This window comes from Bufo bufo, chromosome 1 (assembly GCF_905171765.1).
Source record: "Bufo bufo chromosome 1, aBufBuf1.1, whole genome shotgun sequence".
Classification (NCBI taxonomy): Eukaryota; Metazoa; Chordata; class Amphibia; order Anura; family Bufonidae; genus Bufo; species Bufo bufo.
Genome location: NC_053389.1, coordinates 137,977,208 through 138,004,931, shown reverse-complemented (window position 1 = coordinate 138,004,931; position 27,724 = coordinate 137,977,208). Strand labels below are relative to the sequence as shown.

The following is a 27,724-nucleotide window of genomic DNA, read 5'->3' as shown; positions in this document are numbered from 1 at the left end:
TGCTCCATGGGAAACGAATATGCAGAGAGGTATCTCCCAGGAAAACGAATCATCTCACTACCGCCACCTATTGAAAGTAGCTCCTTATAAGTCAAGTTCTGACTTTTGAACAAGGGAATATAGCCAGGCCAGATATCCATCCGTACACAGCTGTTTCCAGGAGCTTGCCCTTCCTCAAGATCTTGGCTCATAGAGAGCCACTTCAAATAGGTGTCACTGGCGAGATGGTTGTTTTTCTTGGGAGATACCTCTTTGCATGACACTCTCAGCTAGGAGTTGTAGTTTAATAAACGCTGGGGGGGCAACAGGAGATTTTAAAGGGTCACTAAGTCTATCGCCTCCATCTTCCCAGCAGAAGTATACAATCTGATCTCTGTTAACAGCTATTTAAGACCGGAGAAAGGCTTATTGTAGTGTTCTTCCATGGGATGACTACTAGTACAGGAGATATGTGACATAGTAGTAATCATGGGAGCAGGCTTTCCTGGACTTTCTAAGAACTTTCAGACACAATTCCATGCATAGGTGTGAATTATGTTGGCAGGTCAATGTTGGAGACTGTAGGTTCCTTTGTAAAAAGTGACCAGGATTGAAAACTGTACTACTTTTGTCCATATTGTGCTGGCCTCCCGTGCCCACTGCTGCCCTGCTTCTCCTGGCAGGCATGGGCACCAAGCTACTCACCCAGCTGACTTTCCCTCCTGACCTGCGGCCCAGGTCTGTTTTCTGTCTTCTTTTTGCTGATGGTGATCACGGCTGCTCACATGTTCTGTGAGTGCCGCAGGCTGTGGCTTGCATCCTGTAGTTCTGGCCTCCTAAAAGGCCAGCATCCAAATTCTTCCCCAGCCAATGGTTGGCAGTCCCTAGGTACTTAAAGCAACTTCCCCAGTATGAGGGTGCCTGGGCTTTAGGTTTCCTAATCTCTAGTGACCAGCAAAGGTGTATTCCCTGTCTGACTACTCATGTACCGTACTCCAGCCTAACTACTGGATCTAACTTCCACCACCTGCCCAGCCTGTTTCTTGGATAACCCTACTGCCACCTACCCTGGCCTTATCTCATGAATACGGTAGTACGTTACCTGCCCTGACCGCAGCCTGTCTACTATGCATATAGCCTGACTATTTGGTGCCTTGCATCGGTATCTTTAAACCCTGTCGGTCAGCTGGCAATTATATTGTGACTACTACAGGAGGTTGTGGTCTGATGGCTCCCCTGCAGTGAAGTCCAGATTCCTGTACAGGGGTTAAAAGGTGAATACCAAGGGACCGTCAGGACAATCCCTTTAGGTTTAGCCCAAAGCCAAACCAGATAGTCTAACAGTAGGTTAACTTCATTTACCTATTCTCTGAAGCCTCATCCTAGGTCAGTCATGTCATGTTCATTGGTCACGTGGCCTAGTTGTAGCTCAGTCCCATTCTAGTTAATGGTTCTGAGCTGCAAGTTAAAATACCAAGCACAGGCGCTATACAATGTACAGCGCTATGCTTGCTAAGCTGTGAGGAGGCCGCACAGCCACAGCCTCTTCAAAGTGCCCATTGGTGGGGGTCCTAGGAGTCGAATCCTCCTCTCAGATATTGATGATCTATCCTGAAGGACTGTGGCTTATAAATTTGGTCCGAGCAGGGATTGTTCTAAGATATTTATATGCCCGAATAAGGGAAAGGGATAAGGTTTGATAAAATGGGTTGAAAGTCATAACCATATACAGTATGTAGACTATTATCTACAGGCATTAATTCTACATGATTGTGTTGTGTGAAGTGTTCTTGGGTGAAGTATGAATTTTCTGCTCTATGTCAGGCAGGTGCGTAAAAAGTAGCTCCTCATTTATTCACATTGCAGAGAGAAATTGTCCCTGTTCTTAGCTGAACCCCGCTGTAGGGCTCCCCTAGCCTCTCAGTTCTGCCACCGAGCTTGTTAATTATGATTGATAACTTTGTACAGTTACAATATAAGCGTTTACAGGCTGGATGATTCATTGCCACCAGGAAGGGACAGCAGAACATTGCAAGACGGGATATTACAGGGCTGGAGACAGTACTGGATTAGGCGCAATAGTATATGATATTATGTATCATAATCAACCAGTCAGGTTTAAAGAGACAGTCACAGTTCTTAAAGAAAAGATCTGGTTCTGAGTTACTTTAAAATGTATGTTTTATATGAAAAATATGCCTATTTATATAGAGCTGAGACAAAGTACAATTGTAGGGAAGTAGTCATGTATGTCCTTATATACTGTCAAGGAAGTGTTCCACCTTAAATGCACGAGTTCCTATGTCTTAGAACAGATGTATCTTAATCAGCAGGAAGACTGAATTCACTGTCCAACATCTAATTTTTAATTAGATTCTACTACCCTGGATAATCAGGGATTGTTTTAATCACAATTAAAACTATAAAATTGTCAGCAGGGGCCCCTACTTTGCTTATTGCCCCATCTTCTATAAAACTAGTCCTAGGAACACACGTCATTTATCAGACATCTATATAATGAATGGGTCACTACTGGTGGTGTGCTGGAGAATCTGCTCTTACCGTCCAGGGAGAGCCAGTCGTGCTGGGAGGAAGGCAGTGTTGGAAGGGCTCTCGCTTTATATTCAAACACAACAGAATTTGAGATGATCTGGTTGTTGAAGGCAACCTGAAGGGTGACCAGTCCAGTGTCATGTGCTGCAAAACAAAAGGGAAGCAAAGGATTCATCAAACTGGTTATGAAATTATTCAATCTCCACCTGAAACACATTACCAACACAAAGAAGAATATGGAAGGCGCAGTAATGCAGCACTAAGGGGGCATAGGTTATCATCATGCTTTCACAAAAAATCCATCAGAGCTTGCCATCATACTTTCACATTGAAAAATCAATTTGTACATTCCAGAGCAGATAAAAATAGCTATAAATGTAATCAAAACCATTCAATGCAAGTAGCTTTCATACAGACTAGATACAGTAGATAGATAGATAGATAGATAGATAGATAGATAGTGTGATAAGTGTGATAAGGTGGACAGTGTGGGAAGAGGTGTATATCGCACTCAGATACCTCAGCTGGGTGGGATAGCTAAAATACGGGAGGTAATACTCTCAGCAGCATGTAGGTTGCTGAGACAAGGTTCTTGTTGGTGTAGTCTGGGCCGGATTTTAGTTGGATTGGCAGATAGGACTGGAAGTGGGATCTGCCAATCCACACCCTTCCAGCACGGGTGTTCCCTTGGACCAGAGAGAATCGCAGGTGAGGTCTGCGATAATCAGACTGGGAAAAAGATCCTCCCAGGGTGTCAGTTAGTGGGGAATGTACAGACAGAGGCCTGTTGAGGCTCTGTCAGTGTGGTCTTAGCAAGGCAAGGCTGAGGGTCCACGGGACTAGGCGCTAGCCGGAACTTTGGGGGACGCCTTGACGCCTGGGAACAAGGGTCACGAGGCCAGAGTCGGGAGGACTACTGGGCCACAATCCCCCAGAAAGTGTTGAAGGGTCACAGCCCGGAAGCTGCTGGACTGTATGGCTGGAGAAAGCCGCATTTATATTCCAAGTGTGTGCAGCGCTCTGTATAGGTGAGTCAGGGATCATGTTATATGTTTAGGTAGAGCCCAGATGCGAAGGTTTTCATTTTGTATCGTGTTTGCTGGTGCTGGTATCAAAATAAATGCACTGTTTGGACATTCAACACGGTTTTCAGTGAGAATATTGTGACTGAGACCCCGGAGATAGAGCTAATCTCTCTAGATAGATAGATAGATAGATAGATAGATGAAAACAATGGAAATTTATAGATATGAGATAGATAAACAGAGACAGAAAGATAGATAGCTGGATAGATAGATAGATAGATAGATAGATAGATAGATAGATAGATAGATAGATAAAGAGACAGAATTAGATTCAAATATTAAATAGATAGATACCGGTAGATAGAGATACAGAATTAGATTTACATATTAGATAGACAGATAAAGTAAAAAATAGTAGGCAGCACTCCGGTATGAAAAAGAAAAAGTGGACTCCTTTATTCACCCATGCAACGTTTCAGCTCATCTCAATGGAGTCTTTGTCAAGCTTGACAATGGCTCCATTGAGATGAGCTGAAACATTAAACGTTGCATAGGTGAATAAAGGAGTCCACTTTTTCTTTTTCATACCGGAGTGCTGCCTACTATTTTTTACTTTATTTCCTGAGGATCCTAGTCCAGGATGCATCTAGGATTTGCACCTGGAATATTGAAGAGTGCTGCAGTTTGCTTTACTTTTGTAGACAGATAGATAGATACTCGTAGATAGATAGGAGAAATAGATATAGATAGATACTCGTAGATAGATAGGACATTTTACAACATATCTCTCATAATCTGTACATCTCACTGCCGCTTTCATTGTGATTATGTTACATTTTGTACATAGAGCTCTCCGGGTCATGTAGTAAGATGTTGGTACTTATGTTGTTTGTTCCATCCTGAGGTACAAACATGTAATTACTATCAATAATTTATTTTGTAATATAAAAATAGCATTTCTATCCTTCTGCCTGAGATTTACAGCCACTATTACCATTGCTAACTGCTGCAGTACTTTCTTAAAAAGCAAATTAGTTTGCATAGAAATATTATTACCCATTTGTATTGTTATTGACGAGTATTGAGTGCTCCATAAAAAATGCATGCATTATAGAGAAGGATATATTTGATATGGGAAACTTTCCTGCAGTGTTAGATGGAGACCATGGTCCTGGAGGTACTAACATCTGCTGGGGTACTTAATTTATGTCATGATATGGTGCACTATTAACTATTGACAGGTTTTGAATGTAGAAAAGCAAGGTTTTAATTCACTGTTAGCAGGCAGAGATCTTGAAAAATGCAGCTTTGTTGGCTTAAAGGACCCTTTTTTTATATAGGTCGAAAATTCTGTGCAGCTTCATTTCGAACTATAAGTTCAAAATGATTGCCTGTCCTTAGGATAGTTTATAAATGGTTAATCAATGTGGGGTCAACCACCAAAACCCCTGCTTATCAGCAGAATGAAAGAGCTGAGAGCACCGCGTCCCCTTCATTGTGAACAGACATATCGATTCAGTACGGTTAGCTATGAATGGTAGTGCAGTTGGTCCCCTGAATGGAACCGAATGGGATGAGCTGCAGCACCAGATGCAGGAAAATAGGTGTGGAACTCACTGCACAACCACAGATCCTTTATAGGACTGACTGGCAGCGATCTCGGAAGTCAGACTTCTAATTTAAAATGTTTTCTATATATGGATGCTTTCAGTCACCACTAGGTGGAGCTAAGGAGCTTACTGCTCATACATTTAATAGAAATCTGTCAGCGGTTTTGATCATGCTAAGGTAGGAGCTTTGGAGATCAGTACAAACATAACTTTTGTGGAGGTTTTATCATCAGGAGTAGTGTGAATATGAAGTTTCATTCTACCAGATTCGGCTCACGGAATTTCTCAGGAGGTGAAGTTTCAGTATGAAGTGTTCTCCACATTTAGCTGCTTCACAGCCAAACTCCTGCTCTGGGTGACAGCTGTAGCATCCAACCAGGAGGACGTTAAAGCTGTCACTCAGAGCAGAGAGGAGGGGCTGCAAAGCAGCTCAATGCAAAGAGCACTTCACAGTAAAGCTCCGCCTCCTGGGCACTTAACGTTTTTTTGGGGCTAACTATATTAATGATAGGTCATCTATACCACCCCAACTAATTAGTTGGCACCTGCAGCAGTCGACACCAGAAGTAATGCTGAGTACAGAGCCAGAAGTACAACTTTGTCCACGGTGTAGTGGCGAATCCAGGTTCTAGTGGTTATCTACTATACTATACTACCACAACTCATGGATATCCTCAGTGTTTTCCAAAGGGGAATATGATCAGAATAATTGGACACCTGCTACTTTGTCCCTCATAGGGAAACACTGAGGTTGTGCAGTTTTTAACCCCTACCCTCAGGGAACCAAAAATTCTCATAGAGCCTGGCCTAAAATGCATAGAAGAATAATTCTAAATTGCTACTGTACCGCCAGATAAAAGCTTCTTCAAGGAGTCGTGTTGCATTTTGTGTTAATGGCTTTGATAGCTTCCACTAATGAACCAGACCTTAGGATGAGCTAAAAAATGTCCCTTCCTGTTGGGAACCAACAGCTGATATAAAAGCCTCAAATCTCCCAAGTAAGTGGGGACGGCCTACACATTAGCAGTCTAGATTGGCAATCTGTCAGATTTCATTTTCTTCTGTTGGTAAAATCCAGGAATGCAGTCCACTCAACCATTTTTTTCTATTTACAGGTAATATTTACTGAACCAGCAGAAATGAACAATAGGCACGAAGGAAAATGCATTCTGGGATACAAGGTGATGCATTGCATTACAAGGTAATAGATGGCATTGGAAGAAAATACATGCAAGGCTGGCATTTTTTAAAATAAATATTCCAGTATTTAATCTCTTTTCTCTTAAAGGGGAAATCCATGTTAAATCCATCTTCCAATATTTCAACATCATTGAGCTCTGATGCCTTCATTGAAGGATTGACAGTGCTACGTAAAGTGCACTAACCCTTTCAATACTTGTGATCCCGAGAAGAATTTGCATTTAGCCTTTGATTTGGTTGGATACAAAGTAATTTTTTTGATGTGGAGCTCTCAGAAGAAGTTTTAAGGTGGATCTCTCATTCAATACGCATGTGACAGCAGACGTATTACAGTGCTGATTGAAAGTTTGTGAACCCTTCAGAATCTTTTATATCTCTGCACAAATTTGACATAAAACTACATCTTCGGTCCTAAAAGTAGATGAAGATTTCCAAATCATACCAATGAGCCAAAAATATTAGACTTGGTCATTAATTTATTGAGGAAAATGATCCAATATCACATGTCTGTAAGTGGAAAAAGTATGTGAACCTTTAGGATTATACTCACTGCCTATAAGGACGGTTAAAAACTGAATGCTTTATTAGAACAATTTATAAAAATTGGCTAATCCCTCTCTTACAATTCAGAGATAGGCACTTAAGATGTTAAAATACAGGGATACTTGGATGTATAAATATCCCCTAGGATCCACGTGCGGACAGCTAATGCCACATCAGCAATTCACCATAGTGTTAAAAAAAATGCTGTCCGCAGGGGTATAAGTAGCAAACACACTGAGCTTGCCGATACTGCACTCACCATGTGCGGCGTCCTTGCTAACTTTAATTTCTAGGCAATTGATTACTGATCTACCTGTTTTTTGCCCGCATGCTCCTGATGAGCGTCGAGCAGGGCGCAGCAATATTAATCTGCTTTTAATTCATGTAGTGGGTCTTCCTGGCTATTGCTCCAACTGTCAGGCACCAGAACAGTGGGGTATAGATTCTGGGATATGATATATAGACCCTACACATGAATTTTATTGTTTAGTGATCATGTTTTGTTTTAATATCCACCCCAGTCTCCATTAAGCAGTTAGGTAGTGAGACCGCTGGGTGTTACAAATAAATAATAAGCTCAGTGTGTTTACTACTTATGCCCCTGCGGACAGCATTTTTTTTAACACCATGGTGAATTGCTGATGTGGCATTAGCTGTCCGCACGTGGATCCTAGGGGATATTTATACATCCAAGTATCCCTGTATTTTTATATCTTACGTGCCTATCTCTGAATTGTAAGAGAGGGATTAGCCAATTTTTATAAGTTGTTCTACTAAAGAATTACGTTTTTAACCGTCCTTATAGGCAGTGAGTGTATTTTAGACTGAGACGGGAAACTGCACTAATTGCCCCCTGTTTGTTGAACCTTTAGGATTAGCATTAGATAATTTTAAGGTGAAATCAGAGTCAGGTGTGACCTACAGGGATCTATCAAAGTCTGATGTTCACAACACATTTGTGGAAATGTATCATGTCATGAACAAAGGAGATTTCTGAGAACCTCAGAAGAAGAGTTGTTGATGCTCATCAAACTGGAAAACGTTACAAAACCATCTCTATAGAGTTTGGATTCCACCAATCCACAGACAGATTGTGTACAAATGGAGTAAATTTAAGACCATTATCACCATCCGCAGGAGTGGGCGACCAACAAGGATCATACCAAAAGCAAGGCATGAAATAATCTGCAAGGCCATAAAAGAACCTAAGGTAATTTTTAAGCTACTAAAGGCTTTCATCACATTAGCAATGTAAATGTTCATGACTCCACCATCAGGAGAACACTGAACACAATGGTGTGCATGAAAGGATTGCAAGGAGAAAGCTACTGCTCTCCAAAAAAAACACTGCTGCCCATCTAAAGTTTTCTAAAGATCACCTGGACAATCCCGACAATTGGAACAATGTTTTGTGGACAGGTGAGACCAAATTGTTTTTTTAAATGAGCAGCATTATGTTTGAAGAAAGGAAAGCATCATGGTTTGGGCCTGTTTAGCTGATCTGGGCCAGGATGACTTGCCGTCATTGATGAAACAATAAATTCTGAATTATGCCAGCAAATTCTCAAGGAAAATGTCAGGACATCTGTCCATGAGCTGAATCTCAAGAGAACGTGGGTCATCTAGCAAGAAAACTAAGATTTCATTTAAAGTTTTGGTGTGGTCAAGTCAAAATTCTGACCCTGTGCCTTCCAATTGGAGCTCCCGCTGTAAAAATGCAGGGCTCCAATGAATTGCTATTACAGCCTGGGGCATGGCTTCTCCATGCAGACAGTGAAAGTCCCATAGACTGCAATATAATTTTATTGCAATTTATGATACAAGAGATCAGATTGCATGTAAAAAACACAAAAAATTACTAAAAATAATAAAAAAGTTAAATAATAAAAATATTTGGTTATCTTTATCTACTATTAGGACTTTTGTGACAATCTGATGTAATTTTAGGTCATATTTATGCAGACCTGTATGGCCTTCACAATGACATAAGTTTCACAAAACTGAGAAACATGTAGTATTGCAGCAGGTTAGGGTCTTACAGGCAAGGAGAACTCCCATTCCCAATAAAGACCTGGAAGGAAAGTGACAGCCACCCTGATAATCACTAAGTAGCCTCAAGTAGTCACTTGTCTACATCCTACTAAGAGGATAAGAATTACCGTACATAGTCCTTATACAAAACTGTATCTTGTAAAAGTTTTTAGGTTAGTGAATCAAATGGACCTCAATGAAGAGATCCAGGTATTTGGTTAAAAAAAACTGAACCTTATTGGATAAGATCAACTAGGTCTTTGCTCAAGAACATTGACTTTAATACGAAATCAATGGTGGACCATATGGTGGGCCCCAACTTAATACAGTCTTCTGCAGGGTCAGCACATTTGGACACTGAAAATCAACCTGTAAATGGTGGAATGAAGAATGCCAAGAAAATACATGGCTGATTTTTTTTATGAGGCTCCAAAATCAATACACATATAATTTTGTTCTCCTTTCTATATTATACATCCATTTATCTTCTATATTCCAGCCTCATTCGCCATGTGTTTTCACAAAGTAATGTGGCTGTAATGTCACTTTTGCATGGATAATTACTTCCCTTGATCAATAACCGTAGCCTCAAAAACCCCCCAGAAAGCAATAACCAGTCTACACAAAGTCATGATTTATGGACCAAGCCTATTAACAGCTGAAGTAATGGAGAGTCCTGTCTTAAAATGTTCTTTCTTGAAGGCATTTTCAGGAGGTGTCCACTCTACCATTCCATGTCACAGAAGGAAAAAATGGTCTTATAAATCAAACCTTTCTGCTGGAACGAGTCATCGTCTCAAGGCAGAAATTACTTTTTTTCAATTCAAAAAATTTGATCTATTTTTGAACATAAACCCCTGGAAATGTTTGATAATAATAGTTAGAAAGATATTTGTTTTTTATGGGACTATCCAACGAATGTGAGAGCAAAGAGGTTGTGCTTGTGTAGTTTTGCACAAAAAAGGGAGGTTCTACACAATTTTGGGGGAATTTTTGGGGTGGGGCTTATAATTAGGGATGAGCGAATCGACTTCTGATGAAACATCGCTCCGTACAGTATTAGAATGTATTGGCTCCGATGAGCCTGTTATTACTTCGCGAAGTCTCGCGAGACTTTGCATAATAATTTCAGAAATTGATTTATACTGTAAAAAAACATTTCCCGAACTCGGGTTCGGTTCCAAGGTTCCGAGTATTGAAACAAAGTTTTATGCAAATCGACTGTTTCATCTGAAGTCGATTCGCTCATCCCTACTTATAATGTGCCATTTTGGATTCTACGGATGATTACAAATGGGGAAATGTAAACAAAAAATTGATTTATTTTTGCATTTGCTTTATGAATGAGCTAACAACTGTGTTAATCTGGTGTGCTTAAACTTAAACGAGTTATCCCATGATTAATGCAAAAACATGAAAATCAGACATCGTACAATACACGACAATCTCTTTCTAACAAAACTAGAACCAGCCCTGTACCGCACATGGATCCAGGGGTGTCCCCATTCATACTCCAATTGCTCTTCTAGATTTATTTAAAGGTGGCCGCTCAATGAGTGTGTCCTTTTGCTGCAGCTGGTGGTAGTCGAAGTATGGAACTGAGCAGGTATGACTACCTCAGTAAGGTGGACAGAAAAATAATAAAAAAAAGCAAACAGTAGGTGGCGCTTCATAGATTGATGCTATTACAGAGCTATTCTGATCCAGGTGCTGGTATTTGAAAAGAAGAATATTTTTTCACAGGACAAATCTCAGGCCCCAGCAGTGATCAGAATCACCACCATGCCATCACTGAGGAACTAGCCAAAAAAGTGCGGCTACTTGAACTGATTGGTTGAGTGACTAACTGGAAGAGTTGTGTTGCTGCTAGTAAAACAATGTCAACTGGCTTGGGGTAAAGCCAAGGACCATGCTTCATTGAATGGAGGGGTGTCTAATCAGAACAGCTGGTTTCAGTCAATGGTAACTCACATTACCGTTAAAGTGGTTGACCAGTGTCTGGTTACTGTTGACCAATGTGTAGGTAGGATGACTATATAGTACTTATTAATATAGGAATAATAGAAATAACCCTGCGCTGCCGCTAGTTCTTGTCCCCTACGTGTCTTTACTGCCCTGGTTTTAATCCAGGGAATCGCTGTTGGTTATCTAAGTGAGTACCCTGCTTATACTCACAGTAATCTGACTATTTGGGTAGTCGAGGGTTAAGCAGATCTCCGCGCTGAGAAAAAGACACTTCTTTGTATTGGTATATCTAATTAGCCAAGAGTATTTATCTGCAATCAATATAGGTATGTGTAAAACGTTCTCACCTATGTTTCTATGTTTCCAGCCGTCCCGATGTTCCCGCTGTCTTTGGTGGTATAATGCAGGCGAGATCCTTATTCTTTTCGAAGCGCTGTAGTAAAATGGCTCTGTCTTCTTGCTTCCCCTTTCATGCGCGCGCCGCTCCGGCCGGTTGCTAGCGCGCGTACGGGGAAGCCGGTAAGAGTTAGTGAGGCACCCGTACTCACAGGTGTGACGTCACACAGGAACATTTCCTGACTAACTCTTACCGGCTTCCCCGTATGCACGCTAGCTACCGGCTGGAGCGGCGTGCGCATGAAAGGGGAAGCAAGAAGACGCCTTACTTACTAATATAGCCTTTTGTTGGTATTCTCTGCCGTTTGCTATATTTCATAAGCCATGTCCCTTTGCTGGGAAAATATGTTCATAATATGGCCACTGATGGAGGGTCATGTGACCAGGCAAATCACCTCCATGTGATGTTTCCTCCATACATATACATTGCACCTGCGCTAAACTTCCATCAGTGCAAGTCCAGATGGCAGGTGCTGTGTATTTGAATGGAGGAGACATCACATGGAGGTGATTTGCCTGGTCACGTGACCCTCCATCAGCAGCCATTATATGGACAACAAGACCTCTGTGTGGACAGCACAAAAGACTTGGCAAACAAGGGGGCATAGCTTATAAAATATAGAAAATAGCACAGAATACAAACAAAGGCTATATTAATAAGTGCCATATAGTCATCTTACACATCGGTCAACAGCAACCCAAAAGTGACTAAACCCTTTAAATATTTTTGACATACTGTATATAATGAGAAGTTATCACTTCTCTCCCCCCCAATGGTTGTACAAGGTGATATACTCTGCAGGGGACAAGAAGAAAAAGCTCTTCATGGGGTAAAGGGGATACAAACTGTTTCTTCTTTGTGGGGTGAAATTGCGGCAAACATGTTTGGGTTTTATTATTATAGCAGTGGCGTAGCACGGGGGGGCATTGCCCCCGGGCGCAAAACTTTAGGGGGCGCACCACCAATTAGGCAAAGTGAGGCGATCGCCCCAGGTGGAGCAGCCCTGCTCACAAGCGGGGGCCGGCGGCAGGGCACAGGGAGATGAGCACTTCCATTGGAAGCGCTCATCCCCATAGTCATCTGTATCGCCGTCCTCAGGACAGCGATACAGGTGGCTGTGTTGCGGCGGGGCAGGGGAGGGAGAGGCGGTTTCTCTTCCCCGTTCCTCTGATGAGGCCGGCGCAGGCGGTGTGATGACATCATCGGGCCGCCTAAGCTGTACAGCGCGGGACACAGGCCGGAAGAGGCCTGCATCGCATTGCTGCCATGGAGGTAAGTATAAGTGTTTATTTTTTTATATGGTACTATACTGGCTACTGGCACATGATTGGGGGGCCATCTATGGGGGTACTTCTCACTGGCACATGATTGGGGGTTCATCTATGGGGGCACATCTTACGGGCACATTATTGGGGGGCACTGTGGGGGCATCTATGGGGGAACAACTTACTGGCACATTATTGGGGGCACTTTTTACTGGCACATTATTGGGTGGCACTATGGGGACATTTCTTACTGGCACATTATTGGGGGCATCTACTGAGACCACAAAGAAGGAGTATTTTACATGGGGGGCTCTGTATAGGGGAATTTTATACTGGGGCACATTATGGTGGGTACTATGGGGAAGGGGAGAGAGGAGTACTATGGGGTCATCTTCGGGGGTACTAAGAAGGGGTATTTTATACTTGCAAATTATGGGGGAAACTGAGGGCATCTACTGGGGCACTATATATGGCATTTTATACTGGTACATTATGGGGGCAATAGGAGGAAGGGGGGAGAGGAGCACTATGGGGGCATTTATTGGGGGCACTATATAGGGGTATTTTATACTGGAACATTATGGGGGCACTATGGGGACATTAGTTCCACTGGGGGCATTAAAAGGGGGCATTTTTTGTGCTGTCACATTATAAGGAGAATTATTACTATTGGGGGCATTATGGTGGGCTTTATTACTACTGGGGGTCTAGGGGAAACATGATTACTAGTATGGGCACTATGGGAGCATTATTACTTCTTGGGCACAGTGGGGACATGTTGGGGGCACTGTAGGAGCACTATTACTACCATGTGTGCTCTAGCAGAGAATTATTACTATTGGTGGGACTTTTGAAAGCACTATTACTCTGGGGGCACCTTGGCACAGTATCAGCTTACCACAATTATTTTTGGGGGACGTTATGTTTACACTATTAGTGTCAGGGGCACTATATGCTGGGCGCAGTTATTTTACGGCACTATCTGCATGGTACTACTATTATCAGGGAGTTTATCTGTTTTTGCAGTATAGTATTCGGGAGCACAGTGGCACAGTATTGGGGGTGGTAGGATGATTTGTCCAGAAGATGGGAGGATGATGTAAAAGTAGTAAACTAAGATTTTTTTTGTCAAACTGCAGAGACGAGAAATGGCTGAAAAATGGTGGTCTGGTCTGAAGGTCCGAAAGGAGAGGATGAGGAAAGAGGGAAGGAACATCTAAATCAAAGAGACGTCACCGGATGTAAGAGGTATGTGCGCTGTATCACCCTGTATGTTCTGTAGTGATGGGAGGATGGATATAGAATTTGGCCCACACTGTAGCAGCCTGTCCCCAGACTTCAGGTCACACTGTGCATGTTCTGAAATCTGGGGCCTCACACCCATCTACTACATTATCTGTACACAGAGAGTTATCACCGTGTTATCTGTGGTGTTACATAGGACTGCAGGTGATATCTACTACATTATCTATAAAAAAAGGGGCATGGCCACAGGTTGGGGGGGGGGGGGGGCGCAATACTTGGCTTGCCCCGGGTGCTGGCAACCCACGCTACGCCACTGTATTATAGTGTTCACTATGCACTAAAAGTGACTTATTCTGCGGGTCAGTGCGCATACGGCAATACCAAATGTGTATATAGTGTAAATGTGTATATAGGGGGTCATTTATCAAACTGGTGCAAAGTAGAACTGACTTTGTTGCCCATAGCAGCCAATCAGATTCCACCTTTCATTTTTCAGAGCTCCTTTGGAAAATGAAAGGTGGAATCTGATTGGTTGCTATGGGCATCAAAGCCAGTTCTACTTTACACCAGTTTGATAAATGACCCCAATGGTGTTTATTGTGTTTTAATACTTTTAAAAAATTAAAACCTTTGAAAAAATAAAAATTTCCTTTGCATTGCCATTTTCTGTCACCCATAACTTTTTTTTATTTCCATCTCGAGAGCTGTGTGAGGTCAGTTTGTTTGCAGGTCGAATTGTAGTTTTTATTGGCACCATTTTGGGGTATGTACATTTTTTTTATCACTTTTTCTAAAAAAAAATTGGGGTGACCAAAAATGGTGAATGGTGCATTTTTATTTTTTTCTGTTACAGCATTCATTGTTCAAGCAAAATATTTTTATATTTTAATAGTTCAGACATCTTCAGATGCAGCGATACTTGTTATGTTGATTTGTAAATTTTTATATGTAAAATTGGGGAAGGAAGGGGGATTTGAAAATTTCATATTTTTTTAAAACTTTCAGACACAGCTTCACAAGCAGTTTGCTGTGACGGGCCTGGGAACCTTCTCAAGGCCCCTAGCTGTCATAGCAACTGATCGGAGCTGTGCGATTTTGCCACTGGGGCTTTGATCAGAAGACAGAGGGAACCTCCTCCCTTCATCTAACTCCATAGAGGCCGATTTTGACAGCAGCATCTGAGGCGTTAAGTGACCAGAATTGGCGCCATTACCGATCCCGGCCACTGCCGCCGGGTGTCAGCTGTATTATACAGCTGGCACCTACAACTGTATGTATGGAGTGAACTCAGTGCTCCAGTGCATTATGGCTTATGAGGTACATGTACGTGATATAGCGTTAAGGGATAAAAATGAATGATGGTTGTAATTTTTAGATTCAGAATTTTGTATTGATTAAAGGGGTTTTATGGGAGTAATTTACCGATGACCTATTCCCAGGACGACTCCCGGAAACCCCACAATCAGCTGTTTGAAGAGGATGAAGCTATCCATTAAGCACCACTGTCTCTTCCTAGGCCAACGATGTCACATTGATCGGTCACATGGCCTATGTACACCTCAGTCCTATTCAAGTGAATGGGCCAGGGCTGCAATACCAAGCACAGCCACTATACAATGAACAGCGCTGTGCTTGGTTGTAGCACTTGTCTAAATGCTACTCCTGAGACTAGGTCAATATCATGAAACTGGGATACTCCTTCAATTTGTTAATACAGCTTCAAAGTGGCTTAACGACCCCTTTTTGTCTGATACAGTGCTCCAAATCCCCTGCATAGGCATAGAGTTAAAGGGAGTCTGTCACCAGAGACCTCCTTATCAAACCACAAGCACATGATGACTGTAGCCGTCACCTGAATAAAACATTTTTTTCTCCTTCTTCATCCAAGGCTCCGTTCCTTAGATATAAGCATTTTTCCTAACATGCAAATTAATGGTTGGTGCAACGAGGGTGTCACTCTTGCTCTTGTTGCACCAAAATGCCACTACTTCCAGTTCCCAGCCCCTCTCTGTTTTTATTGACAGGGCCAGGCACTGGAGATGTAATTTCTCCTGGCCCTGTGTTCTCGCCCATACGTAGCAAGCTAGGCTAGACTATAGGGGAGGTGCAGAAGCAAGAGCTGGAGAGGATGGTGGCAGTGGCAACAAGAGTGGTAGTAGTCCTCATGGTGGCTAATCCCTCTCTCTCTAGCGCACTCTGGGGCCGTGCATGCAGATTTAGGAGGGTGTACCCTTCCGCTCCTCGCGGCACATCTTGGACCTTTAGGGGCTCATGCCTCATTGTGGTTGGGGTGCTCTTGATGTTAGGTAGATGTGTGCAAGGCAGAAGGGCAGATGGAGGGGGCCAGCAGATGATGGGGGCAATGACCAGACTCTTTCTTTACTGAGCAGATGATGGGAGTTAAAGTACACCTAGCAGCAATAGGCGCAGTTCTGAAGTATATTACAGAGCAGGCTTCTCCCAGTAGTATTGTATGGGCAGTAAAAATTATGGCAGTTATCCTCCCTGAGAATCCCTCTGAGTTCACTTTTCAATCTTCCCAAATAACCACAGACATGCAATTCCGTTCTCATTGGGGGGGATTTATCAAAACTGTTGTAAAGGAAAACTGGCTTAGTTGCCCATAGCAACCAATCAGATTTCGGCTTTCATTTTCCAAAGGAGCTCTGAAAAATTAAAGGTGGAATCTGATTGGTTGCCATGGGTGACTATGCCACTTTTCTTTTACACCAGTTTTGATAGATCTACCCCATTAACTCCTTAAGTATTTTTCTATATACGAACAGTTATCTTACTGTCTGTCTGGCACAGCTTTGAAAGTGGTTCTCAACCATGTATAAATGTCTGTTCTCTTTCTCTCAGGGGTAGTCTCTCTATGCAGTTGCTCTCTGGCAGTTTTCAGTCCCAGACATGACGGTTCCCTGGACTTGGCCTAGTTCTGAGGAGCTCACACATACAGGTCACACACTCTAGGTCTGCTCAGCAAAGATTGCTTAACCAGGGGGCAGGACTAGCCCATCACCCCAGCAAACTACAGTTTTAACTATTGTTGCCTATAGACAACTGTGAAAAACTCCCCTCTTTTGAGGTTGCCACGAGTGCTTGGAAAGGACTACTTGCCAGCCTCTTACCATGCGATTATGGTCCCATGTTGAATGCACCGGTTTTGTGCAGAAAAGCCATAAGTACATCCAGGCCAAAGAGACTTGTACTAACTTTTGAATTCCTGGTCCAATTCGTGTCATTTTGGGATGTGTTAAATGTCTATGTGTATTGTAAAGGGTGGGACATTGTATGTTTGAGTAAGTGATGTCTGTTCCATTGTCTCTCTGTGTGTATTGGCGATTGTCCTCTGTCCTGGAGACAACCGAGTTGTAATTCGATTGTCTCTCAGGACAGAGGGCAATGTGTATTCTCCTGCCTGTGTTGATTATGTTAACCATGGTGTCTATGTGGGTTGTAACCTCTGTGTTATGGGTTAATGTATGGTTGTTGTGGGTGTCTCCCTTGCATGGGAGCAGGGGATATTTTTTCCATGAAAAGCCTTCCAGTAAAGTATTTCTAGCATTCAGCTTGGGCTAATGTATAGACTTATTTGGCGATACCGGCGATACCAGTGATACTAGCGATTTATTGCTCTGTGGATTACTTGGCGGTGCTATTTCAAGGGGAGAAGGGAATACTAGACGGTGACACGGATGATACCGTCACAACTGGTGGCAAGCAGCGGGATTTTCCCTTTTTCCCTGCACAGAGGATTCAAGGAAGTCACTAGTGTATGGTGCATGGAGGGCAACGCTGGCACTCGTGCAGCGACCCTCGCTTTGAAGGAGCTCAAGGGACAGAGCTAGCTACCGGGCAGCGTTCCTATCCACAGCAACATGGAAGAGGAGTTTCACTGGAGGTTGCAGCAGTACTTGGCCCAACAGGATGGGCCTTTATCAGAGGAGGGCATACTGGACTACAGAGATGCCACTCGAAAGGGGCTGTGGTATGACGCTTTGGAGGAGGTACAGCGGCAGCGGAGAGAGAGTCTTCCCAGTGAGGAACAGAGGCTCCAGGTACTCGTGGCCCTGCGGTCACCCTTCCTAGGAGAGCAACCCTTGGCTGAGTGGGTGACAGAACTGTGGACCCTGAGTTGGAGGGAGTTGTGGCTGGACAAAGCGTACCGGGCACTAAAGTGGTTTGCCACCCAGCGCAACCCATGGATGACTAACCACTATTGGCCGGAGGGAGAGGATTATAATGGTCCGGGCTTACTGTGGGAAGCCTTTGATGAGGGCGATGACTTTGGATGTCCCACAGAATGTCGGTTCTGGGACATCCACGACATCAGGGAAACCGAGCTGGACCGTCCCCGGGCGGACGACCTGGGGCCAGACCTGATTCATCTAGTCACCATGGAGTGGGAGCTGGAGCAGAGCTACCGTCAACTGTTCAACCTAGCTCAACCACCATCCCTCAGCCCAGAGGATTGCCTGGAAATTATACCCTCTTTCGCCCAACCAACCTCAGAGGTGAGCAACCTCATAGACTTGTCCTGGGAGGACCCACAGATGGCAGGTGGAGATGGGACCGAGGTCTCTCTACCAGCCCTACAGGGATGCTGGGCCGCCTGCTCAGATCTCCAGCGGCAGTGCATATCACAGGGAGAGGAGACAACCGGTCTCTCTCCCCAGCGGCAACCTGAGTTCCAGGGGGAGGTGATGCTGGGTCCCTCTGCCCTACAGCAACCAGAGTCCTGGGGAGGAGAGGCAACCGGCCTCACCTTCCAACAGCAGCCGGAGATACCGGGAAAAGGGGAACACAAACCCCTCTACACGGGCGCAGATGAGACCGCGGGCTCTGTGCCAGTCCTACAGGGATGCTGGACGGTCGGTCCAGATCCCCAGCCATCTCCGCAGGGATACCAGGAGGAGGAGGTAAGCGAGCCCTCCCCTTCCCAGCTACTTCCCAACCGAGTTCTTGGGGCAGGGGATGAGCCTGCGATACCCACTGATCCCTTCCCAGCAGAAGAGCTGGCATCCGGGCAGAGCGCCGCTAGCCTCTGCTCCACCGACCCCCTTGTTACAGGGCTGGCTTGCACCCCCCTCACCCCAGCAGAAGAGCTGGCATCAGGGCAGAGCGCCGCTAGCCTCTGCTCCAGCGACCCCCTTGTTACAGGACTGGCTTGCACCCCCCTCGCCCCAGCAGAAGTGCTGGCATCAGTGCAGAACACCGCTGGCCGCTGTTCCCCAAGTAGCCCCAGCGGTTTGCCTAGCTGCACCAGGGAGACTGAGAATGCAGAACTGTTTCACCACAACCTGGGACCTACAGACCAGTACAGTCCCTGGTGGGTGAGCTACCCTGTTAACTATTTACCGTGGATGGGCAACTCTGCTAATGTTTCTTTGTGGGTGGGCTTCCCGACTAATCTAGGTACTGACCGACAGGAGGTCAGATACCCGTTTAGTCTTAACCCCAAAGGGAAGATATGTGACAAACTCCCCTCTTTTGAGGTTGCCACGAGTGCTTGGAAAGGACTACTTGCCAGCCTCTTACCATGCGATTATGGTCCCATGTTGAATGCACCGGTTTTGTGCAGAAAAGCCATAAGTACATCCAGGCCAAAGAGACTTGTACTAACTTTTGAATTCCTGGTCCAATTCGTGTCATTTTGGGATGTGTTAAATGTCTATGTGTATTGTAAAGGGTGGGACATTGTATGTTTGAGTAAGTGATGTCTGTTCCATTGTCTCTCTGTGTGTATTGGCGATTGTCCTCTGTCCTGGAGACAACAGAGTTGTAATTCGATTGTCTCTCAGGACAGAGGGCAATGTGTATTCTCCTGCCTGTGTTGATTATGTTAACCATGGTGTCTATGTGGGTTGTAACCTTTGTGTTATGGGTTAATGTATGGTTGTTGTGGGTGTCTCCCTTGCATGGGAGCAGGGGATAAAAGCAATTGTATTTTTTCAATGAAAAGCCTTCCAGTAAAGTATTTCTAGCATTCAGCTTGGGCTAATGTATAGACTTATTTGGCGATACCGGCGATACTAGCGATAATAGCGATTTATTGCTCTGTGGATTACTTGGCGGTGCTATTTCAAGGGGAGAAGGGAATACTAGACGGTGACACGGATGATACCGTCACAACAACCATTTAGGATACATAGAGCATAAAAAAGGAATACTTTCACAATACTGTAAATCACAACATTAACTCTTTCAGCATAAATTTAACTCTAAGCAGTGATCCTCTACAACATTAATCCTTGTCTCACTTCAGCAAATGGTATTTATCATGTAGATAGTGTTAATACAAGCCACCTACTAATGTATTGTTATTTCCTTTGCTGGCTGGATTCATTTTTCCATCACATTATACACTGCTCATTTCCATTGTTCCGGCCACCCTGTAATCCAGGAGTGGTGGTCGTGCTTGCACACTATAGGAAAAAGCATCAGCCTCTCTGGTGGTTGGGATCATGGGAGCGCTCATAGGCCTACGTTTTTCTTATAATGTGCAAGCATGACCACTACTGATGGATTGCAGGGTGGTCATGACCATGGAAACGGGCACTGTATAATGTGATGGAAAAATGAATCAAGTCAGCATAAGAGGCAATATGGACAATCACAATACATTAGTAAATTCATTGTATTCACTTTGTCTACTTCATAAATCCCATTTGCTGAAGTGACACAACCCATTTAAGCAGTGATCCCCTGGGTAACCGCAGATACGCCATCGCTTTGGGTATCATCACATGCGCAGTACAGGCGATTTCAGCCGTGACAAGTACCAGGGCTGTACCGTGTCGCCACCCAAAGCGACGGTGCAAGTGTAAGAACACAGGGCCAGGAGAGATTACACTGTCACTGTCTGGCCCTGTCAATCAAAACAAGTAGGTTGCTGGCAGGAGTGTAACTTTGGAGTGGCAAGGACAACTGTGACAACCTCGTTGTACCAAACAGCTTATTTGCTTAAAGGGGTTGTGCCAAGTTGTAAAACTATCCTCTATCTACAGGATAACTAGCTGATTGCTGTGGGTCCAACCTCTGGGTCCTGTGGATAGGAGATAACTTAAAAACTTGACCCAAACCCTTAATTAAGATAATTGCTCATTTCTCAGGAACAGAGCCTTAGATCGGGAAGGGGTAAATAATGTTTTATTCAGGTGACCTACAGCCATCATAATGTGCTTGTGATTTGATAGGGGGGTCTTGAGTCCCTTTAATGGAGTTGTCCCAACATTAAAAATTATAAAAGTCTGATTGTTAGGGTTTACCGGTCCCCGTGGTCCTGCAACCTCGTTAAATAATAAAATTCTGTCTGCCTGCAGCCACCACCAGAGGAAGCTTCGAAGCTTTCAGACTATTGTTTTTTAATTAACTTCAATGTATCCATAGTATGCAGTGGGATCCTAAGCTCCCCCTAGTGGAGACTGAAGGTAGCCTGAATTTTAGCAGCTGCAAATATTCCTTGGTGTCTGAGGTGAGTTCTCTGCCACATGTATCGTAAGAAGTCACCAGTATTATAAATTACACAAGGTAGGTGTTACAGACATGAGGCCCAGGAGCTGCAAGTGTCTCTGAAATATTGGAAGATGAAGAAATAGAAGGTAAGGGGGAAGTAATCAGCAGAATTATATTTATCCTTTTGTAATGAGCTTAGAATTTTGCTGCCGCATGAGACAAGTTACTTATCTTGCCTCATGGGAGAACTAGCCTTGATCCATTCCAGCTCAGTTCGTGACAACCCCCTATATTGACTGTTTTCCTATAATAATGAGAGCTATAACTAGCGCCACATATAGCAGTTGTTATATATAGATCGCTTCTCGGCCTTTTGGCTAAGATCAAGTGTAGTATCTGTTCTTATCAGTCTGCCTTGACCTGCCGGCCCAGGTACTTGTGGGTACCTCCTGCACTCTGCCTTTGAGCATCGTTGATTAAATTCAGCTTCAGCTCACTGCTGCTATTGGGTGTAGGGCTATTACCCAGGGAACAAGAGTGCTCTGGTCTCCGACCTCCTCTTGGCCTGTGGCTTAATAGTCTTGGTGTATGATGTTAGACAGTGCTTACTTGGATCTCGACAGCCTGAAGACGACTACTGGAAGATTTTCTCTGACTGCGATCGAGGGGAAGACTTTGCGAAGACTCGACGAGGAACCCCGACGACGAGGACTGAAGACTCCGGCCTAAAGACTCCGGCCTCGGGGGACCCCGATGAGGAAAAGAAGCTCGGCGAAGACCTTCCCCGGAAGAAGCTCCGCCCAGCAAGAAGATTTTCCAGGGAGAGGAAGGCAGGAAGAAGGAAGAAGCCATGGCCTCAACCTCAACCTCCAAGCCTCCCAAGAACAAGACCGAGAAGACTGCCACAGATGGAAGAACAGCCACGGAAGAGGCCCTCCAGGACCCTTCAGCCTCCACTTCATCGGCTACTGACCCGACGGCGCCCGTTCCTCCGAAGCAACAGGAAGGCCAGAAGCCCGGCCCTGGCTCCCCTCCCCTGGAGCCCTGGATGAGGCAGACGGTCGTCCTGAAGCTAAAGGAGGTGGACGGGAGAGCGCCAGACATGAGCCAGGATGTGTTTGGCAAGAAGATGGTCCTGGACCAGGGATTCGCCAAGCCGGAGGTGACGAGCATCCATTCCCTCTTCGCTGGGATGTTCTGGATCACCTTCGCCTCCGTGGCCATCTGCAAGAGGTACTGGGAGATGGTGAAAGCCGCACAACCGGACTCCCCTTTCCGACGCTTTGTGGGCAGCTGCCCAGTCTAGAGAGAAGAAAGGAGAGTGACCGTCGCCATGCGGAACCCACACATCCCAGGCATGGATATAGTCACCTACCTGAAGCATTTCTGCACAGTGGTGAAGGACCCCACCCACATCTTGGACGGAAACGGCTTCTGGACCGGCAAGTGGTCAGTCATCGTCCGCCTGAACAGGGACCCCACAGACCCGGATGGCGTGCAACACCTGCCCCCGGCCTTCTCGTTGGGCAACTCCCAAGCGCTCATCTATTACTCCGACATGCCGCAGACCTGCAGGAAATGTGGCAAGAAGGGGCACCGGCTGAGCGACTGCAAGGAGGCGGCCTGCTGGATCTGTCGTGTGGCAGGGCACGAAACCCGGGACTGCCCTAAGAAGACGGCATGCAACCTGTGCAGACTGGCTTCACACATCTACAAGGACTACCCACAAAGAGAACGCACCTGGGCAGCGGTCGCAGCCAGAGCACCGGCCAGCGGGAACCCCACCACAGCCGCACCTCTGGAAGCAACAAGACCCAAAGTGAAGGAGTCCAAAAAGAAGGAGGGTAAGCAGACACCTGCTCTAGGCCATGGTTCCATCCCCCCCTCTCCCGGTCCCCCTCCTGCCCCGTCGTCACCACCACTGAGGATTCCCATATCCAACTGCCCATTACCGCAGTGGCACCTTCCACTGCCCCCAACCCGCCCCATTGCCACCACTGCAGCAGCATTAACCTCTCCTCCAGCTGCTGCAGCCCTCTCTTTGGAGGAATTTCCCCCTCTTGAATCCCCAGGTGTCATCCAAAAAAAGGGGAAATGAAAGGAGAGGGACAGCCCAGCTGCTGACCACTCCAAGAAAAAGATGGTCGAGGCAGTGGAAATCCCCCTGCCTGACAAAGAAGAAGCAGAAGAAATGGAGCAGCAGGTGGAAGACCCGGTAGCCACCAGTGAGGCCCCTGAACAGCAAAACCTCCACACCACAGAGAGCCTCGACGAGACGAATGTGGAGGTAACAGTGGCCAGCGGGGAAACCACCGAGCTGCAAGAAGTCCCCCAGAAATCCGCAGCCCTCGACGAGATCGCAGAACAGTGGCGGCTGTTGGAGAAGTCACTCACAAACAGCGCGCAAGATGAAGAGAAGCCGCCGGACGTCCGGAGTAGTAACTAAGATGTATCGTTTCCGCTAACCTTTTTCATTCTCTTACATGATGGCCAATTTTAACCTTTTTTCCATCAATGTTAGGAGCATCAGGGACAGGTTCAGACGTCAGACGGTACTAACCTTTCTTACTTCACAGGTCGCCGACGTGTTTATGTTGCAGGAATGTACTTTGCCCCCCTCTAGGTCATACAACCATCTGGCATGGGAGTGGTCCCATGGCCCCTCCTACTGGTCCGGTGGTGGCGACTGTAAGTCGGCCGTGGTTGCCATCCTCCTCAGGGGAAACGCGTTCACACTTGACTCCATCCAGGAGTTTGTCTGCGGCAGACTTCTTGTCGCAGACGGCTCCTGGGCGGGAGAGCCGGTTAGGCTCATCAACGTTTATGCCCCCCCTGGCAAGGGTGAGCGACTGGAACTCTTCCAGCCCCTCCGAGTGCAACTCGCTACCACTAGGACCGTAGTGATGGCCGGGGACTTCAACTGCCCGATCGAGGAGGACGGACACAGCTCCGGGACGTCAAGCAAGCTTGATGTCACTTCCAAACTGCTCATTGAGATGGTGACCGAAGCGTCCCTGCAGGACGTTGTGGGCTCTATGGGGAAAGGCTCCATTAATTATACGTCTAGCCGACCCAATGGCTCACTCCGTTCTCGGATCGACTTTGTGTTTACCTCTCGGGCAGTCAGGCGGTGTAGGCACTCTATGGTCCCTTGCTTCTTCTCCGATCAAAGGGCCGTTCAGGTCCAGTGCACCCTAGGCACCGGGTTTCTCCTTTGGCCGCGGGTCCTGGAAACTGAACTGCGCCCTGCTGAATCGCGAGGACGCGCTTGCGGAACTTAGAGAGGTCTACATAGCCTGGCAGAATGACAAATGCTTGTTTCATCGGACTAGTGACTGGTGGGAGTATGTTAAAGTCCAGTTTCGTTGTTTCTTTCAGGCCAAGCAACAACACCAGGCGTGTGAGAAGAAGAGGGCCTTCAGAGCACTGCAGCGTGAGCTACGGTCCCTGCAAGACCTTCACCGGTGCGGCTGGAACGATAGAGAGGAGCTGGAGGCCAAAAAGAGCCTGAAAAGGCACTTTGAGGAGGAATCCAGTCGAATCGTTCCAAAGTGGAAAACCTGGAGAAGGGTGAGAAGTGTAACTCGTTCTTTTTCAGGAAACTCCACGCCGGCCACATGCCCCTGAATGAACTTCGAGACAAAGACGGCAACATGCGTTCGGGGGAAGGAGGAAGTAATGGGAGTCGTCACAGACTACTACAGCGACCTCTACTCCCTGAAGAACACCGACCAGACGGCCGCCGATAAATTCCTGTCAGGTATCACTAACCGCCTTGGCCCTGCAGGTACGGAGACAATGGATGACCCTCTGACGGTGGGGGAGGTGCTCTCTGCCGCTAGATCCTTTAGGTCCGGCAGGACCCCGGGCAGTGACGGCCTCCCAGCGGAGCTCTATGTAGCGCTGGGGGATCTGATCTGTCCGGACCTGCTGGAACTCTTTGAGGAGATAGATGGTGGTGGAGGGTAGGATGCCCCCATCGTTGAGGGAAGGAATGATCACGATCCTGTATAAGCAGAAGGGGGAGAGATGTGACCTGAAAAACTGGCATCCCATCTCTCTCCTGAACGTGGACTACAAGATCCTCGCCAAGGTGCTAGCCAACCGGCTGAAGTTTGTCATCGGCAGAATTGTCCACCCGGATCAGACCTGTGGCATTCCCGGCCGCAGGATCGCAGACAGCCTCGCTCTCATGAGAGACACGGTACATTACATCAAAGACCGCTGTGTACATGCGGCCCTGATCAGCCTTGACCAGGAGAAGGCCTTTGACAGAGTGTCTCATGAATTCATGTGCAGGGCTTTGCGCAAGCTGGGTCTAGGCAGGATGTTCTGTTCGTTTGTTGACCTGATGTATTTTGACATTTGCAGCACGGTGTTGGTGAACGGCTGGAAGACTGACCCCTTTTTAGTGCGCTCTGGGGTCAGACAAGGCTGCCCTCTTTCACCTCTCCTTTTTGTTTGTGTTATAGAATCCTTCGCGGAGTCTGTCCGGCAGAATGGAGAGATCAGAGGGATCAACGCAGCAGGACCTGGACACTACGAGGTCAAGTGCTCGCTGTACATGGACGACGTGACCGTCTTCTGCGCTGACCAGCGTTTGGTGACTGCACTCATCCAGACCTGCGAGGAGTTCGGACAAGCTTCAGGGGCCAAAGTCAACTGCGGCAAGTCAGAAGCCATGCTCTTCAGGGACTGGCAACTGACCTCTTCTCTTCTGCCCCTTCCCATTTACCATCAAATCGGGCTTCATCAAAATTCTGGGAGTCTGGTTCGGGAAGGAAGGAGCAGCCCTCAAGTCTTGGGAAGAACGCTTGGCCAAAGTCAATCAAAGAATCGGACTGTGAAGCCTCAGACACCTCACGATTGAAGGCAAAGCACTCGTCCTGCGAAATGAAGTTTTGCCTGTGCTTCAATACACCGCACAGGCATGGCCCCCTCTTGCTACCGTTTCAAAGGCCATCACCAGGACAGTGTTTTGCTTCATCTGGGGATCTAAGACAGACAGAGTGAAGCGAGCCATCATGTACAAAGAGACCCGCAAGGGCGGAAAGGGCATACCGGACCTGCCCACTTTACTGCGGATCGCCTTTGTTTGTGACAGCTTTCGTTGGACTCTGAGAACAGCCAACGGCTCTGCGGGCAAGGCTATGTCTTGCTTTTTCCTCCTGCCCCTCTGGAGGGGCCTGGGCTGGGATAAGTGGGACAGCTCCATCCCTTACAACTGGCACGTTCCCTGGTTCTACGGGAACATCAGCTGGAGGGCCTCAAACCCGACTTGTGGAAGCCAAAACTATCCACAAACTTATCAGAGCAAAGGATGTGGTGGAGTCAATTCCAGGGATCCGTGACGACACCGCAGAGACAGTTTGGACTAATGTGTCATCAGACAGGTTAAGCAACGGGCACAAAGACTTGTCATGGATGGCCATTCAGGGCGGACTGCCAATTCGATCAGTCATGCACGCCCGCAACCTGTGCAAAACCCGGTACTGCCCCAGGTGCCCCTTCGTGGAGAAAACATCGTACCACCTGTTTTGGGAGTGCCGCTTTGCGCAGGGCCTGTTGGATGCCCTGGAACATGAACTCAGAGACTCTGTGCCCAGGAACAGCCTGCAATACACTTCGGTGCTGTATGGACTATTTCCTGGGACCCATACTGTTGGAGCCATCCAGGAGGCCTGGGGCCTTATGAACTGTTTTAAGGACGCTATTTGGTTTGCTAGGAACTGGCTCATTCTCAGGAGGGAGAACAAGTCCGTCCTGGACTGCCGCAGACTTATCCATAGTCTGCTGCGGGATTACAACATCTTGGACGTCGAAAACGAAGAAGAGGACTAAACCCCTCTCCTTCCCCCTCTCCCCCGTTTGTTTCTGTCTTCTCAACAAAGCTGAGGGCATGTGATTCCCCCTCCCTACCCCCTCCTTCCCACCTCCCCTTCCCTAATCACTGTCTAAATGCTTTGTTGGAAGGTTTTGTGATTGAATAGGTATGCTAGTGTAGCATTCATTGCGATGTATAGTGTAGGTTAGCCTATGCGTTACATAACAATGCCATGCTCGCAAAGACGATTGTAAGTAATTTATTAAGTGTTGACTCGTGGCCTGTGCTGCGTCACAGTGCTAAAGTATGTACAGTACAGACCAAAAGTTTGGACACACATTCTCATTTAAAGAGTTTTCTTTATTTTCATGACTATAAAAATTGTAGATTCACACTGAAGGCATCAAAACTATGAATTAACACATGTGGAATTATATACATAACAAACAAGTGTGAAACAACTGAAAATATGTCATATTCTAGGTTCTACAAAGTAGCCACCTTTTGCTTTGATTACTGCTTTGCACACTCTTGGCATTCTCTTGATGAGCTTCAAGAAGTAGTCCCCTGAAATGGTCTTCACTTCACAGGTGTGCCCTGTCAGGTTTAATAAGTGGGATTTCTTGCCT

General features: G+C 46.1%; 1 protein-coding gene and 1 pseudogene across 1 annotated transcript in view; one reads left to right on the top strand and one right to left on the bottom strand.

Moving 5' to 3' along the window:
* The window catches only part of CAMTA1 (calmodulin binding transcription activator 1), a 1,602,965-nt gene that overhangs the window by 143,657 nt on the left and 1,431,584 nt on the right, over positions 1-27,724 (bottom strand). Inside the window, exon 10 of the mRNA XM_040424166.1 lies at positions 2,542-2,676. Within this exon, the coding sequence (XP_040280100.1) occupies positions 2,542-2,676 (135 nt within the window). The remainder of the gene's footprint in view (positions 1-2,541; positions 2,677-27,724) is intronic.
* On the top strand, positions 21,629-21,830 carry LOC120987329 (annotated as a pseudogene).